We start from the raw sequence: 20,117 nt of genomic DNA on the forward strand, positions 1-20,117 counted from the left end.
TGTTCTTAATGTTCACTAGTAGCCCATGGTCCAAATTCAGAACTAGACAATGTAATTCAATGCCATTCATACTAATGGAATTAACACCCCATACACCAGGTCTGAATTTAGTCCCATAGCTTTAAATACGGTCCTGTTTTGTTTGCTTTTTTTAAAAAAAGCACCACTTTTCCAGTATAACCATATAGAATGCTTCAAAAACAACATCTAAATAATGTGCTTTCTGCTAGTGTATATCAAGATTTATCGAACTGCACTTTCGTGGTTGATATTTATGTATTTTTCCCTCAGCAATTAATTAGTTTTTCTTTCTGACAATAGACAGACAGGCCCTGGTTTTCAAATCAGCATGGGGGTGGTGGAGAGGGAAACCATTTCTCTGCATACTTGACTTTTCCAGTCAGTGGTCCTCACCGTTATCATTTCCAGCTAGTCCCTGCATTTGAGTATTAAATATCATCCTCTAGCTATGTTCAATTGATATTTTTGCACCCTTTTGTTTGCCCAATTACACTCTACCCCCCCTTAAAAGGTAGGGAGTCTGGAAAAATTAAAAATCTGTGCACAAAACACTCCAGCCTCTTCATTATCTGATCTCTCTTTACCTACTATGGAGCAAGCCTGGGGTGAGAGAAGAAGAAACAAAAGGCATCCAAGGTCACAAGTGTTTCAGGGCTCACTCCCCCTTCCACCCCTCCAGGAGCTTTCAGCAAACCAAAGAATAGCAGATGATTTTCTAAATATTATTTGTATAAGAACAATGCTCAGGGCTGTGTTTGTTAAATGTATTGGTTGTACACATACAAAGTAAGCAATGCTGAACAATTGCCTGTCGCATCAGCTACGCCACTTGTGTAAAAAAATTTTTAAAATTTTTTTTATCATTTTAGCAGAAGCAAAATAAATTAGCATCAACTGTGAAATGAAATGGCTGATGTGAGGTAGGGACATTCCTTTTCACTGTAAATAAGGATAGAAGAGTTCTTTCAGAATTATACACAGGATATGCTTAGGCTACAGATATATTCATCCCCTGGAGCACAAGATTCAAAGCAGAGTTAAGGTGCTTGTCTGCACAAGTTTCTGTTTAGAAAGCTTACGCTATGGTTCTGTTTTCCAAATAAGAGTCAGAACTGGTTGAAAATTTTTTGTCAAAGGCATCTGCTTGAATGAGCACAGAGCCTGAACTATTCACTCCTCTCTACAACTTTTTCCTATAGATTAGGGTGCAGGCTGGAGGCATGTTGGTTGCATTGTCACGATCTCTGCTGTACATAGATTTGTGCAGCTGATTGTCCTGGTTACAGCTTTGACTCCTCTCTGGAGTGCATGCCCCCTCCATTATTAGGCCTCTTGCATTCACCTGGCCTGGGGTGGAATCCTGTGATATTCTCTCTCTCTCTCTCTCTCTCTCTCAGATGAGCCTCAGGCTACTGCTCCTTTAAACCAACCATGAATACTCAGCCTGTGTGTACTCAGTCTCTGAAAAGCTTCCCTTCAGTAGCTGTGACCAGTGGTTAATATAGTGACTAGACAGATGTCTTAAAATACAATATGGTTTAAACTTAACAGTAAGCACAGCATAAGGGGGAAAAGGATTTAAAAACAATAGAAGGCCTAGATGCTGTTCTGCCTTACCTAAAGCTTACCATCTCCCTGGCAGTTAGGAAGGCTCATCTCCTTTAAACCCATCCTGTGCTGTCTGTGTCAGTGTGTTTCCCTGCAAACAGGTCCTGCAACTCTCTACGCACTCTTTTTCCAGGGAGTCACTTTTTAACTGTTTCTGTCCTTTTGAGCTGTCTGTTCCCAGTCTAGGCAAAACAGCTGTGTAACTTTTTGGCTGATGCCTGTAAGTACTGGGTTCACAACTTAATACCATAGGCTTTATTTCTAAAACTCAGCCCTGTTTGCCTGGAGGGGTTTTAGGTAGGCCCATTGTGTTACCTTCCTGCTATTAAACTAGTGCCAATGTGCATACAAAAAGAAAAGGAGTACTTGTGGCACCTTAGTACTCCTTTTTGCGAATACAGACTAACACAGCTGCTACTCTGAAATGTGCATACAGTAAGTATTTTAATATAGTCCTATAATAAACCTTTTCCATGACTTGGTGACATACAGCATTCATGCGTTAATACAGATCAGTGTTCCTAAATTACATAGCAGCCCCATGTCCATCACACTGACACCACCTGTGAGCACCACACAAACATACTAATTGATATAAAACTGTTATTTTGATGAAGAAGAAAGGATGGAAAAACAATGAAGACTGAAGAAAACACTAACCTACTCTTCCTCTTCTGTGCTAAGGGAAACATGATGAGGGAACTGCAGGGACTGTAAGTGGACGAGAAAAATAAGGCTTTGTGAAATATGCCAATACCTGCCTATTAACTATGTCTGTCTGTTAAAATAGGTAACTGAAGCAATTTAGGAGGTTAAAATATTGTCACTGCAGTAAGTGGCTGTATTATTCAGATGCTTCTCAAGACTTTGGACTAAGACTTGGCAAAATAGCCAGTAAAGCAAACAGTCATAAAGCTGAGGTCAGAAAAGCAATAATAGACTGAACCAAAAGAAAAAGCTGCTCCTTTTTCCCCAAGGTGGTCCAATGTACTAGGAGGTTGACAGGTGACTCATGGAAAAAGAGTCTCCTGGGGGAATAAAATGTTCCACATTTACTTTATCACTGTGCAATGCTTTATTTACACAGATAAAACTGCTGAGTTCTAGTGCACAAGATCTGTAAATTAACACAATGGAACAAAACATTTTTCATAAGTAAGGTAACAGAAAACATTACGGTTTCCAGAACATATCATGTAAATGTACAAATTGGCATACATTTGACTTGCATTTATGTTACAATCTTTGAGATTGTTCAGTACTTAATTCAAAATAAGTTATTTTTAAGAACTATGTTTTTGAAACTTTGTACAATACACAAATCTAAAGTGGTGTAATTTATGAACAAGAGGAGCTAAATAGGAAATATTCAGATCAAGAATCCATTAAGAATCCATTTGCTAAGTTTTTGCTTTTACGCCAACTCAGTGCTAGGGTTGAGTTTCAATACATCAAAATTCTGCGAGCTGTTCTTCGGTGATCTCATTCATAAATTACAGAAGTCTCACAAGATCACGTCTTGTGAGTTTCTGCCATCTTGGGTTGAAATCTTGACTGCATTTAAACCAGAACTAGAAAATCAGCCACTTCCAGTTCTGAATATGATCTAGAAACAAAATTGTAAGGGCAGGTTTGGACATGGAAATTTGAATCTGAAACCTAGCACTTTTAAACTATACACCTCTTTACACGGCTAATTCATCTTCAGGTTTTTGTTTTGTTTAAATTGTATTAGGATGTTTCTATCTCCACACCCAATCTTCAAAATTCCAAGGGGTTTGGGGCCATTTCTAACAATTAACAAAGCCTTTATTTTTGACTCCTAAAACTACAATTTAGTATTCCCCTTCTTTTTTCTCACACAGTTAAAAAAAAAATTGGAAACATGTAAAATAATTTTTACAGAAACATTCCTGAGTACCTTTTGGTGTTCAATCAGTACTGTTCCTACACTTAGTTATGTACAATTCTTATGGTCACCTGTAATGTTATAATCAGATTTTCTCTTAACATTTTGTTAGGAATTACTACACAGGATCTTTCTGCAAAGTAACTTCAAAAGTACAAACATTGTTTTGACACTATATTAACACATCTCCAGGTTTTTCCACTCAGTTGTCAACTGACTAGCACTCTTCATTTGATGTCAGCATTCATATATGATACGTTTTGCCAGTTCACTCAATTCCATCTTCTTAGTAAACATTTCCTCAAACATTTTGTTTTCTTTTGGAGTGAAGTGGTTTTTCCAGTCACCAACAGCACCTGGGAGAGTGAGAATGGGAAATGAACAGCTGAGGTTGCTTCGCCATTGGACAGAGAATGATTTACTCTGTTCTCTTAAACAGTCTGGCTTTGTTAGTACAAAAGTTTGCACACATTGTTTTATTATTATTATTTTGCTCCCTTGTCTTAGCATAAAGATGATGCAAATGAGTAACGCTTAGGGTTCAGGTGAGGTTCCTCGTGGAAAGAAGCTGGCTTATCAGGTGCCATATCATAATAACCATTATATCTTCAGACTACTTTATCTTGCTCTAGCTACCTAATTTCCAGTTTAAAGTCACATGCCTACAAAACTGTTTTTTTTCTCTGGGCCAGCTTCCACATTTCCATGCATATCTATAGTGTAGTGGAAATAATAAATAATAATCTCAAAGGACTGTCTGAATAGGAGTAGAAGAGAAGCAGGATCAGTAGTCAGCACTGCTGACTCTCATAATATTTGTGTTTTTCTAAATGCCACAGCTTCTGGAGGCATGCAAGATGGGAGAATCTCAGCTTTCATTTAAAACAAACAACCCTACATTTCTAGCCTTCATGATTGCAGAGCAAAGCTTGAAGATGTGATTCAGGCATCCCTTAAAGGCTCAGAAACACCACAGAAGACAATTATAAAGAATCCAAAATGTACTTTAAAAAAAAATCTCATTCATTTTAAGCTACTCTTTTGATCCTTGGAGGGCCTGACTCATGATTTTTGAATGCTCGGGGTTGGCAATGCTGAGTGGAGGAATTGGAAGAAGAATATATTACTGGTAATTCATTATCAACAGATTCCCACTCATCCATTTTGATTGTGTCAGCCTATTTCTTTAGCATGTCCACTTCAATAAGACAACAGGTAATATATAAGATAAACACTAACTGCAACCACTCTCAAAAGGAATGTGTTTGTGTGGTTTCTGATAAACTGAGTGACCTTGCCATGCAGTAATGAGGGTACACATTAGCATTTGTGAAGGACAGAGGTAGAGAAATATAGATAAAGAGACAGTTAAGCTGCATGAATCTTTCCTTTCAGTTCTAAATGCTCATGTAAAACAATATTAGACTTGTAATTTAGACGCTTCCCTGTGTCTAGTGTGGCCAGTCATTACAAACCAAAGAAACTGGAAAGAAAGCATACTAGAAATGGATTCAAGAAGAATTCTTTCGTCACCCTATGGGCATGATCCAAAGCACAAAAAGTCATTGGAAATACCCCTAGTGTCCTCAATGAGATTTGGCTCAGGCTTTATATGAGATTTTGTTGGGCCAGTTCCAACCAACGTACCTTTTCGGAATATCAGCTTCCTATTGGATGTGAGTGCACAAACGGTGTGATTTGGGTCACTCTTTTCTTTTTCTACATTGCTTTTCATCTCAGTGAATGACGACTTCTCACAAACCTCTTTGATTTCATTGTCACTGATGTTTACTCCCAGAAATACACTCATTTTCTTCACAACCTTAGGAAGATCCTGAGATATTTGAAGAGTAAGGTATTTGTTTTCTAAGCAGAATATCAGATTTTATTTCTAAACCAAATAAACAAAGATTTTTCCTTCCAAAAGACACTGTTCAAGCAAAACTGTCACATTGGTGTGTACACATGGTATCTATATGGTAGGCCTGATTCATCTCTCGCTTGCACCCATATAAATCAGGAGTAATTCTATTGAAGTCACTGGAGTTACGTGTGTGCAAATGATACAAGTGAGAAGATATTCAGGCTCAATGGGTGTACATTCTCATTTAAATGTATTGAAAAAAGTTGCATGGCCAATTTTGGTATCAGTTCAGGAAGGCAGTCAAGCATTTCTCTAACTTTCAGCGGGAGTAGTTCTCCTTGCCTTCATTAGGAATATTAACCTGGTTAAAGTTAGGCATATAGTGGAGTATCTAGCTGAACTGGGGTCTGTGGGTAAAATTTTCAGAAGACCTTAAGTGGCTTAGGAGCTAGAACGGGATGGATTTCTATTTCTTCTCCTCCCCCAAAGGAAAATATTGCAAAAGATGAAAAAATACATTTTTATAGAAATTTTCAGAGAAAAATTGGGACTTTTCATCAAAATATCCAAAACCTGACAACCACAGTTTGTTGTCTTGGGCGGGGTGGAGGGGAGGGGAGGGCATTGTTTTTATATTCAAAACTGGAAATTCTTGAGGAGAGCAGACATTTCCCACAAATTTTTTTTGTCAAAAACCCAATTTTGTGGTGTAAAATAGTTAGAATGGAAAAAATTTCACCAGCCTTGTTAGGAGTTCAAATTCCATAGGCTCTGAATGGGATCTATGCGCCTAAATCTTTTCAGCTCTTTTGAAAATTCCGCTCTGTGTTACTAGAAACAGACAGAAGATTCTGGTACAAGAGAAGTTTTTCACAGCCTGGCAGTGTGATCTAGCTGTCTGTGCACAGGAGTAAGAGGCAGGGACTGTATGTTAGTCCTGGTTCTAACCCTGATTCTTGCTGTGGCTTTGTGCAAGTTAATCACTCTGTAACTCAGTTTCTCCATATGTGAAATTAGGATTTACTACCTACCTTACCTATGTTATGAAAATTAAGTAGCTAATACTCGTGAAACCTTTTCAAGATAAAAGTGCAGTACAAATACTAAGTATGTTTGTGTTATGAACTTGTTTTGTCTTGTACCTCTTTTGTTTAATTTGCTCTTTAAATTCCAGTGATACAATTTTGCAACAGCTTTGTTTTGTTTTTGTTTTGTTTTTGTTTTTTGCTGCATGAGATGAGAAATATGTTTACCTTCTTCATGTCTTCATAGAATAAAAATAAGATGTTTCTGTCATTTTTATGCTCTTCCCAGCTTAAGAAATGATCAAACCAGGATCCACAGACAACTGTGAGAAAAACAAAATGGGATTTATATAAACTTCCTTGAGAAATAATTCTAACTATATAACATACACTAAAACAAATGTTCTCTTCCTACCGTGCAGTGAGAGTGCACTATACTCCCCTGACTGGTTCAATTCCTTCTGTTTACTGGATCAAACTGAATGCACAAAGTTATTCAATTTCTTTTTTTGCATGCACTTCTGGTTATGGAATTCTGGTGTTCTTTTGAGAAACGCATTTGAAGCTGAACACTGACTACAAATGCAAGGAAATGTGAGTAGTCCCACTGAAATCTATGGCATTATACACTTACAAAAGTTAAGCATGTGAATAAGCATTTGCAGTATTAGTGCCGTCATTTGGGAAGACAGTAATCACTTTACCACAAAATGCAGCCATCTCTGGAGTGAAACACAGTAGCTGTTAATAAGTGCACAGCCATGTGTCAAAAATTTTAGGAGAGGAAGTGAATAATACCCTTTCAATTTAAACTATCGGGGAAAACTGAGGCAGAGTGGATATTAGCCCCCAAACTGGTACTTAGCCACTGCAATGTTGCCAACTCCTATGACTTTATAATGAGTCTCAGGATATGTGCTGTTTTTCTTAAATTGCACCATCACTTTTTGAAATCAAGAGGTTGCAGAAGCACCTCAGCTTTCACTTAAAAAAAAGAAAAGTTTCTGGCCTTTCTGTTTGTAAAGAGGAGATTGAAAATGTTGAGTGAGATCATCCTAAAGGGTTCAGAAACCAGATGACACAAAAGAAGAATCCAACATTTATTATTTTTTTTAAATCATATGATTTTTAAACCAATCTCTTGATTTTTCAGTGGCCAGACTCATGGTGTTTGAGCACTTGGGGTTGGCAATACTGCAATCCCCACTCACTTTGGTGTGTCTAATGCTGCTGGTGGTTCTATGGCCTGTGTAAAGCAGGAGGTTCAACTAATAAACATATTGTTCCCTTCTGACCTTAAAGATGTATGAAATGTTACTCCCTTGGGGCTTGTGATCAGCAGGTACAATTTTGCTTCCATTAACAAGTGGCCAAATTAGCTTCAGTAGTGCAGGATCCAGCCTAAGGGGCACAAGCAACAAAACTGTGGCTGACTCCTGTGTATGTGCAGCAGGACAGGGAAAGGACTCCCTTCGCCTTCACCCTTGTCCTGAAGTCAGTGGGACTTCGCACAGGTGCAAGAAGATCTCTTAGCATGTATCTGTAGAAAAACCAAGTTGTGGTTGAACTAATGGTTTTATCCCCACTCCAGGAACACACACAAAGTACTACAAGATAATAGTCCCAGCTATCGACAAGTGATGGGCTACATTGATTTTTTTTAAATGATCCTTTTTCTTCCGTCAGCATTAGGTGCTCAAAACAGATAGTGATAAGGCCCTAGACCCTGCAAATCACTTCAAGCATGTGCTCAACTGCTTTTGCTGGGTTGGGAACACAGGAAAGCCTGCTGATGTCAATGGAAAACTACTGACTTCAGTGAGCTTTGGATCAGGCCCCAAATGAGTAGCATTTTGTGTATCTTTTCAATTTCCTACAGCTGTTTGTTGCTGTATTGATTCTTGTGTAGCATGTGTCCAGCAGAAACAAACTGGTATAAATGAGTAATAAAACACTGAAAATGGGGATGGATAATGGGAACAACGCCACCAGCACAATCTTAACTTCCACATCAGAATCAAAACGGCTACTCATAAAGGACTCATCCATGTCCTTGGGGTTTGGAACTGGCAGCTCAAGATAACCCGCCCGTCACAGGGCAGGGTAGAGTCTGTGAGTGATGGAGACTTCAACAGGTCAAGGCTTACAAATAAAACCTTTGTTTGGATCCAGCCATGCAAAACTATCTACCGGAGTGGGCTGGCAGTGTGGGTTGAAATCAGGATTTGAATTTTGCTGTTTGAACCTATCTATGGCACAAATGTTCCAAAAAGAAGCATCCACATTTATAAAGGGCCCCAGGGAAAAAATACGGGTCATGAATGCAAAATAATAAAAAGAAAAATAATAAAAAATACACTGATAAATGAAAAACAAAGATAAAATAACAATTTGGAATGAATAAACAGGCTTGATAGCTATAGGGCTCAGAATAACATTCACCTTCACATTCAATAAAGGGAAATGTGTTTTATATGCTCTCTGATATGTCAGTTTAAACACTTGATTCCTTTCTGGTGTGCTCTTAGACGCTAGGGAAAACTCTGCTGAGCATACTCAGAAGAATACCCACGTCTTTAAAAAGGGAGCTTATAAGCACTTTTTCTCCTTTCATTGGAATGGAGGATCCTGTTGCAAATTACCTTATAAGCTGATTTCAAGTCAGGGGGACATTAGTATCTTCAGGTAAGATGTTGTGTGATAGACCCTTTCTTTACCATTTGGTGAAAAAACCCTAAATGAACTGTCTCTCCAGATTTTTTTTATCCTAAACCTAAAGGGGAAGCTGGATATTCAAGCTCAGCTGGTCTTATAGTTAAAGTGGCTGGTCTTCTGGGGCTTGCAAAAACTGGGATAAAGTATTTTTCTGTCAAATCAACAGGGACATTCCTGTTTAGGGGGGACATGTAGCTACCTATGTTTTTGTAAAAGCTGGGAATAGTGTTAATTTGCTTTAATATAGAATGGGGATTAGAATCAGCAGGTCAATTTTATTTTGCTTGCTTGTTTTTTGGATGGACCAAGGGTCAGTAACTTGTTTAGGCAAGGGTTGGTCGCAAAATGTTTTTCAGGCATGGGGAAAAAAAAATGCTAATGCCAGTTCTGATAGAGTTTGCTGCCTATGGACTGTTAACTTGTCTGTATGGAGGGCTGACGTGGAGAATTGTGCTTGTTGAACTTTATTTTCAGGATGAATTCTGCTATCAATCTAAGGCCCTGCTCCTGCAGAGTGGCAGCTTGCTGGACCCGTGAGCAGACCCACTGAAGTCAGTGGGGATCATAAGAGTGCAGCAATCAACCCACTCTCCAGGGCTGGGGCTTAAGCAAAGCTTTGCTGACTAAATCATTTACTGTTGACCAGAAGTACATGATGTTTCTGATGTTGCAATAAGGCCATTAAAGAACGGTGTCATTAAAGAGGACAGTAATTAAATTTAAGGGGGCACATGCGGTGTTTCCTATTCCAACTATAGGAAATACTGTAAATACCACACTGAAGGGATAGTAGCTACTGTGGTTAAGTAAACAAATTGTTTTCTTTGATCTCATTTGTACAAAATGTACTGCTGATGTAAAGTAACATGCATGATTTGTGTAAGGGGGGGGAATGCCCTGTAAATAAGGAATTTTCACACTTATTTATATTTCTCACTTCTTACCATGTGTTATAAGTTTGTAGGCTAGAGAGAGAGAGAGAAAAGATAACACTCATCCTTACCATCTCCCCTTAAGAACAGCTCAAGGAAAATAGTCCATGAATCGATGGTAGGGAGATTTGGGTTATCTCTGTAGTAGTGAAACATAGAAACTGCAATATCTTTTGGATTTCTGATGATGTAGAAGGCCTGTAAAAGAAGACACTATGATTACTAAGGATCACCTTCTTCTTTTAGAGGATCCACTTGCATAGGTGTGAGGTTTTTTTACATGCCTTTTAGATAACGTCAGCCCCGATGTGGTTATGGGTCAGGGTTCTTTTACTGATCATCTTCCAGTCAAATGTCCTTTACAGTTAAAACAGCATTAAGGTAGAGGAGGGTATTTGTGGGGAAAAATCACTAATTGACGGATTAACAGGCAGTAATGAACCAGTGGAGAAAGCTGGACGTATATGTGCCCCTCCACTAATACAGTATTAGTGGTTGGTACACAATTGCATATGGGTTTCCTATATGTGTGTGAACTGGAATATATGCAAGAGACAGCTTTCATATTAGTTCATGAGTTAATATATGATCTCAATAAATCCCATGAGTTAAACATTTAATACTTGTCATTCTCATATAAGCTGCATATGATCTGTTCCATGAGAATGGTTGCAACTAGAATTGGGCCTGAACCAAAAGCCTGCATCTGAATAACCATGAAGTTTGCGTGTTTGAAATCCAAACTTGGATGCAGAGCTGAATTTTTCCAGTGGCCGCCAATATTGCTATGCAGAAAAGCAAAAACTGTAGGTGAGTGTGTGAGATCTATCAAGACTTGGATTTGTGGCTGAAAACTTACTTTTAGTCCTTTCTTAAGTATGTGCCTTTGGTTTGCATAATTGGTATCCTTGCCTATAACCTTCTTTTGCAAGCAATCTATATGTGTCTGAAATTCCACAGTCCTACCAAGCACTTCATCCTAAAGAACATTCCTGAGGAACATTCCAGTCATGTACATTACAGTCAACTTCATGTTTCTGAGAGCAGGGAAAAACTATGAATCTTGAATAGGAATAAAACTCTAGTTTTGCAACACACTAGCTTCAAGAGGATAATTGGAGGCATAGGTTAATGAAACATATAAGCAGATAAGCATGAGCAATGAAACACTATTAGATTAATTATAAAGTGACTCATTAAAAGAAGTGTGATTGTGATAGTAGGGTAGTCATCACATGGCTTTCTTTCACACGTGCATGTATCCCTTACACTTCATTATGTAATTCTAGCTCCATTGATCATTACACTGAACGGAAATGGTATACAAGGCCTTTCACTCTTGATATGTATTTGTGCCTCTCTGACTAAAACTAGATGTATGCAGTGTAGTCATGGCCATGTGGGTCCCAGGATATTAGACACAAGGTGGGTGAGGTAATATCTTTTACTAGACCAACTTCTGTTGGTGAGAGATCAAGCTTTCGAGCCACACACAGCTCATCCTCTAGTTCAAAAACTTGTCTCTCTTACCAACAGAAGTTCGTGCAATAAAATATATTACCTCACCCACTTTGTCCCACAAAGTAGATGTCATTCTATGATGAAGTCTCATCTGCAAACCCAGAAATTTAAGTTCAGGTTAAGGGGCATATATTGCCCCCATCTGGATATGCAGCATCCATTGATGTCACTGGGAGTTGAGCACATGGTTTAAAGGCAGAATGTAGGTCTAAGTATACTTAGATTAAGAAACTTTTAATTACATGTAGTTAAACTGTTTGCTACTAGCGTTATTTGAGGATGCTCAGGCTCCTGTATGTTTAGTCTTTTAAATCAAGTTATTTGTAGCTGATGCTCAAAGACATCTAAGTGCAAGTGCATTTCCATGCTAGTATATAAGGAAATTTGGCACTTTGATAACTGTGGCCATTTCAAATCGAGTCTCACAAATGTCTGAAACATAGTCTGAGGACTGTGTTTTGCAGGACAACCAATGTCAGGCAGGTTGTAATGCAAGTGGGGGAGGCATGCTTCAGACCTTTCATTATTTAATTTATACCTTGAACTAGATCAGTGTTGCAGGTCTGATGGCAAGATGTTGGCCCTATGTTCTCTCATTATATTTTATGCTAAACAGTACCTGTTTACTGACATGCTATTTTGGAATAAATCTAATTCTGGTGGAGTAAGTAGAGATGAGTTATTGGCTTTTGCTTAATTGCTGGGAAGTCACTTCCATCATTCATATCTGAAAAACCCAGTGCTTTTGCCATTATGAATCTGTATGATTCTATCATAGGTTATCTGCATCAGTGAAACTTACATATATGTTAATATGTTCTAGCTCAACCAATAAATAGTGATTTAGGAATTACTCCATGAAATTTTAACGCCTGTGTTATGCAGGTGGTCAGACTAGATTATAATGAAAATTTTAAACACATCAGATTCAACAAATATTTTACACTATGAAATTTTAAATAACATAAGGCCACCACCAGAATGCTACTCTGGTTAAATTCAGAGTAACCCTGAAGTAACACTGAAGCTATTACCAGCAGGACAGTGGGGTGGGAGGAGGTATTGTTTCATATTCTCTGTGTATATATAAAGCCTGCTGCAGTTTCCACGATATGCATCTGAGGAAGTGAGCTGTAGCTCACGAAAGCTTATGCTCTAATAAATTGGTTAGTCTCTAAGGTGCCACAAGTACTCCTTTTCTTTTCTTGAAGCTAGAGAGTTATTCCAGATTTACACTGGTGTGGCTGAAAGCAGAATTTGCCACTGTAACTTGATACTGTAAGTACTGTGTGTTTAAAAATGGCTACTTCCAGACAAGATAAAATATATACTTAATTTGAGAGAGTTATATTGCAGCTTATTTTACCTTGCATTGTTTGACCTTAAAATTTGACGGTAACATGTTGTAGTCCAAGTGAGTTGGGATGATTCTCTTGGATGAAAGATTGTTCAGTTCTTCCACTCTGGAGATGTCCCCAAACTCAATAGGTGATGTTAGGGTGACTTTGGGAGTGTAAATCTGCATTATAATTTGTGCAAGCCAGTGAGTGCCTTCAGACAATTATTTTTAAGGAAAAAATGGGGAGAGAGGAGAAAAGGATTTATTACTAGAAAAATATACTGATACAGGAAAAGTTTGGAAGTAGCTCACTTGTTTGCAAACTAAAGCTCTGATCCTGCAACACTTAGGCATGTGAGAAATTTTACACCTATGAGCAGTTCTGTTGAGTCCACATATAGAATTAGAGCTGTAGCTGATGTATGAAATACTCAGAACTTTTCCTAGTGGATTTAACACTGATACTAAAACAAACCTTTTTAGAAAATGTGCATATTTTTCAGATAGTTTTATAGAAACTAAAATGTAGTCCTATGCTTCAATTTTCCTAATGAAGCTTGAGCATAAAACTTATATACCCACCACCTAGCTGGCAAACTAACAGGTTAGATTACGTATTTTCAAAAGTAACACTGACTTAATTTTTTTTTTGGGGGGGGGGAATGAATACACAGACAAGCACCATAAAATTACTTAATACAGTTCTGACTAGTTAATGATAACAGTGTAGTAAGTCTTTAGCCAAATCTTTACAGTATGGATTTTACTTACAAGCAAATTACCTATTGATTTCTAGTCATAAAAAGAACCCATCAGCAGGCTCAGACTATTTAAAATTACAAAATCAAAATACACTACACAAATATAGTTGGTTGTTTTTTTTTTTACAATTTCACATTTTACGTCTCACTACAGCTCCATAGTTCCAATCTGAATGTAAACATCATCCTCTTTCTGTCTCGCTCTCTCACATACACATCAGGTTTTTCAGTGAGTTTACACCCAGAACGTTCAGCAAACAATTAAGATTCCCCGCAATAAATGCTTAAAGCAGAACTTTACCAGACTTTGGATAGGAAACCAAAAGGACGTCATCTTCTCTAGCATCAAAGGCATCCAAGGATTTTAGAAGATCCGGCGATGACATAGTTGTAAAGGGAATCCCATTGAATCTGTGAATGAGCACTGTCTGACTCTGGGTTGACATATTTGCTAATGTCTTGGATCTCTGTACGTTAGATAACAGCTCAGTGACCAGAGGATTTAGAAGTCACTTGTAAGTCAGATGATTTGCACTGACTAATGAAAATTTAGAATTGAAAACTGCACATTTATATACTTTGTAAAATTCTGTGGAGTCATTTCAGTCCTTTACCTCCTCAGAAAATTAATTATGGCAACTGTAAAATTCTACATAAGTTACCTTGGTTAATCACACAAATACCCTCTATTTCGCTATTATTATATGTTGCAAAGGTTTCCAGATAAACAAATGAGTGACAAAGTATTTTAACAGTGGAAAATAACTAGAACGACAAGTGAATTTGCTTACAAAATATGCCTAATATGCTCATTAGCAAATTAGGCCCTGGGGTAAGTGGCTTGTTGCTTCAATATCTAAGAATGTTTCCAGATAAGGAGTATGTATCTTTTAAAATATGCTTTTACATATCTTTTTAAAATGCAGTATTATTTAACTTATGTGAACACAAATAAATTATTTTGTTTTTTAACATATATACAATGGACTGAATTTTCAAAAGTGACTAAAGGGTCCCCATTTTCAGAAAGTGCTGAGCACCCACTCACAGAAAATCTCCCTTCTCAGGTGGTGTCCCAACTTAGACACCTTAAACTCATAGGGACTTGTAGAGCAATTTTCAAAATGACTAATGAAGTTATCTCCACTTACAGGCATTTCCAAGGTGCACATCACCAAAACTGGGGAACATCAGACTCATGTTAAATATTCCCTTGAATATCACATTTCATAACGAATCATGTTTCAAAATTCTATTGGGTCAAATTCGACCCTTATTGAAGTCAATGAAAGCTTTGCCATTGACTACAGTGAATATGATTTCATCTGTTACATCTAACTACGTTTTGGTTCTGTGGTCTTTGTGTACTCAAAGCTAAAATGAAATCACTTAAAACATGGCTGATTAAACAGGAGGAAATTGAACTTCTAACAGAAGTGGATCAACTACTGCCGGTTGTAGTACTGAGCTGTCTCCGCCATTGCCTGCAACAGGAATTCACTGCCAGTTGCCGGATACAGTTAGCATTTCCAAAATACCTCATCAACCATGATTTAAGTTTGCCCTGTGGGTAATTTTGGAAAGAGAGGCTGTTCTGTCTGCTCATTGGTTTGGTGGTTTTCAATGGCTCCATTATTAAGCTAATGAGTGTATTTTTTGTTTCTACAACTGTGCAGCTTTTAGGCAGAAGCTACTTTTATGGAAACTTTCACACAGTCTGGATTCTTTAACTGGAAAGAGGCTTGAGACAAATTTGAAAGGAAGTGAGCTGTAGCTCACGAAAGCTTATGCTCTAATAAATTGGTTAGTCTCTAAGGTGCCACAAGTACTCCTTTTCTTTTTGCGAATACAGACTAACACGGCTGTTACTCTGTAAGCTGCTTTGTGTCACCAGGAAGCAGCTGATGTTCCTCAAAAGACCACAAGACGCATCGGTGGCATGCTAGATTCACAGTTTCAGAAAAAGGATGAAAGCAGGAAGATCCTAAAGGAAAAACTAAGTAGCATATGTTATCTTGTCAGACAAGGACTTACGCTGCAAGGCTATTATGCTGAGCAAGCTGAAAATATGCCCTGAAGGGGAGAGGTGGACTGCAATCCTGATATTTCAAAGTGGCTGAAAAAGGGTCAAGACAAATTCACAAGTCCAGGTTTTCAAAAATGATATAATGGAAACAGTGGGTCTTAAAATGGTGAGGGATATTTCTGGGAAGATTTTGGATAAGTGGTATACAATTATGGTAAATGAAGCAACAGACTTCTCCAACAAAGAACAAGTGGTTTTATGTTTGCAGTATGTGGATGATGAGTTAAATGGATTGTACAATGTAGCCTATACATCACCGGAGGTAAGCATATGTAATTAAAGTTGTTGTTGCATGTAAGTGTGAATATCAACAGCTGTTCCAGACAATGCTGCAATGGTGCTGTTAGTATGGCAGGCTTAGTATTAGGTGTAGCAAACAGATTGCAACAGGAGGAACCATGAGCTACTATACTCATTGCTATGAGCCTGCTTTGAATTTGGGGTGCCAGGACTATTACAAATAGCACTCTCCTAAGAGACACGCTTGAAATTGTTTAGGAAATCACAAAATTAATTTAAAAATTCACCTAAATGAGATGCTATATTTTGGACATAAAACATCAAGTGTGAAGTACATCACCATGTCCTCTGTCCAGTGAGACTGACTCTGTGCAAAAACATTGGCTTTAGTTTCTGAGAACTACCTTGCACTGTGTGGAAAGCTGCAAATCACGTACGAAAGACCCTATAATGAGAACTTGAATTGGGGGCATAACAGCAAAAATGGGAAAAATTAACTTCCTCTTTAGTATTGAACTAGCTCAAAAATTTCTAAACATGGCAGACAATCTCTTCAAAACTCTGCAAGGCTTGGACATTTTCAGCAACAGAAGATTCATAGATTCAAGGCTCGAAGGGACCATTGTGATCATCTAGTCTGATCTCCTGTATAAACCAGGCCATAGAACTTCCCTGAAATAATTCCTAGAGCAGATCTTTTTGGAAAAACTTCCAGTCTTGATTTTAAAATTGCCAGTTAATGAAGAATCCATGACGACTCATGGTAAATTGTTCCAATGGTTAATTACCCTCACTGGTAAAAATATGTACCTTTTTTTCCCTTCTGAATTTGTCTAGCTTCAATTTCCATCTACTGGATCATGTTTTACCTCTGTGTGCTAGATTGCAGAACCCATATATTATTCAAATGTAAATTTTTAATATAATTTTCATAATGTGAGAAAAGAAATTAGCTTCTATTCCAAACTGGGTGTTTCCTTTTTATCAGTGCAATCCCTAACTTTTTTTGGAGGGGGGCACTAAAGCACCCCCTCCCAAACCCCTAATTTTCTACAATAAACCATGTATAAAAGGTAAATTGTGAGGAATTAAGATATAAATGGAATATTGTTTTACATATCAAAATGTGGTAGGCAATTTAACTGACTACGTAGAAAGTGATTGTTATAGTAAATGGTTTGTTTCCAAACACAAAAGCTTAGACAGAGTAAAGCTGTAATCTAGTTACAATATTTAAATAGTGTATAAATAGCAACATCAATGGTTCCCAGCCTTTTGGGGCAACTCTGCCAGATTACTAAGACTTCAGCTGTGCCAGCAAGCTCCTGCTTCTTCTATTTACTACCCACTTCATCTGGGCATGCTCTAATTCACAAAGGACCTTGGGCTGTTTTGAAACCCTGTCTCATAATTGCAAAACTGGGGGGTAGAAGAGCTTGAGTTGTATTGTGGTTTGGAAGGCAGAAGACTGAATGTAAGGCAGGCGCAGTGAGTCAGAAGAAATAAACATAAAATTTGGTGTCCTATACATATCAGATGCTACAACACATTCTCCTACATTTGCTGCCAGCTCCATCAATATGAAGAAGGGGTTGGGAGTGAAGAGCAAAAGGGAACCCTGGTGGGAACCCCACCTCCTGGGGAAGACCAACAATTATCCTATACTGCCCTCTGGGGTCTCTCCTAGAGCAAAACCAATTGAGAGTAACCCCTTCCACTTGTGCTGAGGTTGTCAGCTGAGTCCACCAAGTGTCTGAGGTACCCAAGACAGCTGATAATTGTCCACACTGATATAATTAAAACTGACCCTCATCCATGTCCAGGAAGTAGGTCAACTAGTGCAATCTCTGTGCCACACCCAGGGTAGTATCTGAATTCACAAAGGTCAAAGAACAATTTAAAAAGAAATAAGTAAGTAACTTTGCCCCCATACTCACTCTATCTAGAATAGGGAATTTCTAGGAAATACTGCAGTGATGTTTTTGTTACGAAGGCCAGATTTTTTTAAAGTGACTTTATTTTTGCATATCTCAATTTTTGGGTGCCCAACATGATACCTTTATAGAGAACTGATTTTTCACAGTGTGCTGAGCACCCATCCTTGGAAACCAGGCCCCTTTAAGATGTCTCAAGTTGGGCACCAAAATCATTTGTCATTTTTGAAAATCTTGGCCAAAGGTAATGACAAAGTTTAAGGGTACTTATGAAAGACACCCATCACTTTTAGTATCTTGGTTCTTACAGCACTTAGCATTCACTAGTTCAATAGCTTCCCATCAGGCAGGAGCAGAAAATGTGAATGTTGATCCAGAATCGGATCATTTTCCCTGAATGTCTCACTCATTTAGCAGTGGTTCTCCTCTTACATGGTATATACTGAATTGTCTAGTATATTACAGCATGACTGCAATAGTGCATGTTGCTTTTCTCTCCTTATTAATGTTTCTTATCAATTTCTAGTGCCTCTTAGGCACTCTCCTCCTTTTCAGTCCTCTTATCCTTTCCTACCTTTCCCTGATTAACATTAGACTAATTCTGCCATTGGATGTGTGGATCAGACTCCTGAAGCAAACTGATGGGAGCTCTGCTGTCAAATGGAAGAATTTCACCCCGTGACTTATGCTTAAAATCATTTTTCAGTGCTCTGATGGAATTCTTATATTGCAAATTACTATTTCTGTAGTAACATAAGGTCAAATTCCAGTGAAAGGCACTGGTAGTCCAGAACCTAGGAAGAACTGTTCAGTTAGGCTCTGCCTCATGGCAGTCCTAGTAGTATCTTAAGGCAGGAGAACAGAACAGATGTATGGGATCTGAAACCCTCCCCCTTCACGGGTCCCAGAGCTTGTTCTCTAATCTGAGCCTGAATGACTACACTGCAATTTTATAGCCCCACAGCCTGAGCCCCGCGAGCCCAAGTCAGCTGACATGGGCCAGCAGTGGGTGTTTTATTGACTTGTAGACAAACCCTTAATCCGGCCATCTGTAGATCACAGGCTATAGAACACAATCCAGTTTTTCCTCTACTGAGCTACAGAACTTGTCTGACTAAAGCATGTCTTCCAGCAAGACATACAGTCTTGATCTGAAGACTCTAAGAGATGGAGAATTCACAATTTCCATTGATAGTTAATTCCAATGGATAAGCACCTTCACTGTTAAATATATACGCTTTATTTCTAATTTGAACAGTCAGCCTGCCACAGAAGAACCGTAAACCTCCGGGACACACTCCCAATGGCAGCTATGAAAACGAGCTGTCAGCCAGGAGTATGAATGAGGAGACTTGTGGGCAGAGGTAGTGGCAGCTGCCCAGGCTCCGCTGGTGCTGTATCTGTTGTGTGGATGAGAAAACCGCATCCATCTCTGGGGCCTGTCTTTCTGGCATCTTTCAGAAAAACTAAATTCACTTCATCAAAAAAAAAAAAAGGTTGACAGATGCCAAGAATTTCACCTTAACATAGCTTTACAATGGGAGAGTGACACCTCAGCCTTAATTATAGCCATGCAAATGTGCTGCTATAATAGGTTGTGTCCTTCTTAAGTTCAGATTGTTCTATCATTACACTTGCTGTATAATTGAATTCAAAAGTTTCAGACCATATAATTTTCCATAAAGGTCATCACCTCAAGAAAAAATCCTGCTGAACTGAGTTTTAGAACATCCCGTATGGCATGATTCCGTGGCTTTTGTTTCACAGTATAACAAATAAATACGCAAAGGAGGAAATGAAAGAGGCTATGCTTTCTGAGATGAAGAAGCAGACTTTTTTTTTTAAACTGGCAGGAAATATCTTCTATTTGATTATTATTATTATGACATTATATGTATTGTGGTAGTGCCTAGGAGTCATGGACCAGGACCCCATTGTGTAAGGAGCTGTACAAACACAGAACACAGTGCCTGCCCAAAGGGCTTACAATCTAGGTAATAATTCTGATTATGAATATGATGACACCAATATACACTGCTTTCATTTCCTGTAATGAATCTTGAGGTGTATAGTGTTTTGTAAAGAACAAGAGTAGCTTGTAGATATAAAATTGCACTGAAGAAAAATTAGGGGACAAATATGTTAACATAAGAGTCTGTGGG

The 20,117-nt window shown here is 38.3% G+C and overlaps 1 protein-coding gene across 1 annotated transcript; it reads right to left on the reverse strand.

Annotated features, from left to right (window-relative positions):
• Positions 1-3,258: 3,258 nt before the first annotated feature.
• On the reverse strand, positions 3,259-14,141 carry LOC140906211 (sulfotransferase 6B1-like). The gene is made up of 6 exons (XM_073329706.1): positions 13,997-14,141; positions 12,962-13,146; positions 10,146-10,272; positions 6,656-6,750; positions 5,186-5,372; positions 3,259-3,894 (listed from the first exon to the last, which is right to left on the reverse strand). The coding sequence occupies exons 1-6, from the start codon at positions 14,139-14,141 to the stop codon at positions 3,776-3,778; spliced, it is 858 nt and encodes a 285-aa protein (XP_073185807.1). The 3' UTR covers positions 3,259-3,775.
• Between the last annotated feature and the right edge of the window lie 5,976 nt (positions 14,142-20,117).

This window comes from Lepidochelys kempii, chromosome 1 (genome assembly GCF_965140265.1).
Source record: "Lepidochelys kempii isolate rLepKem1 chromosome 1, rLepKem1.hap2, whole genome shotgun sequence".
Lineage (NCBI taxonomy): Eukaryota > Metazoa > Chordata > Testudines > Cheloniidae > Lepidochelys > Lepidochelys kempii.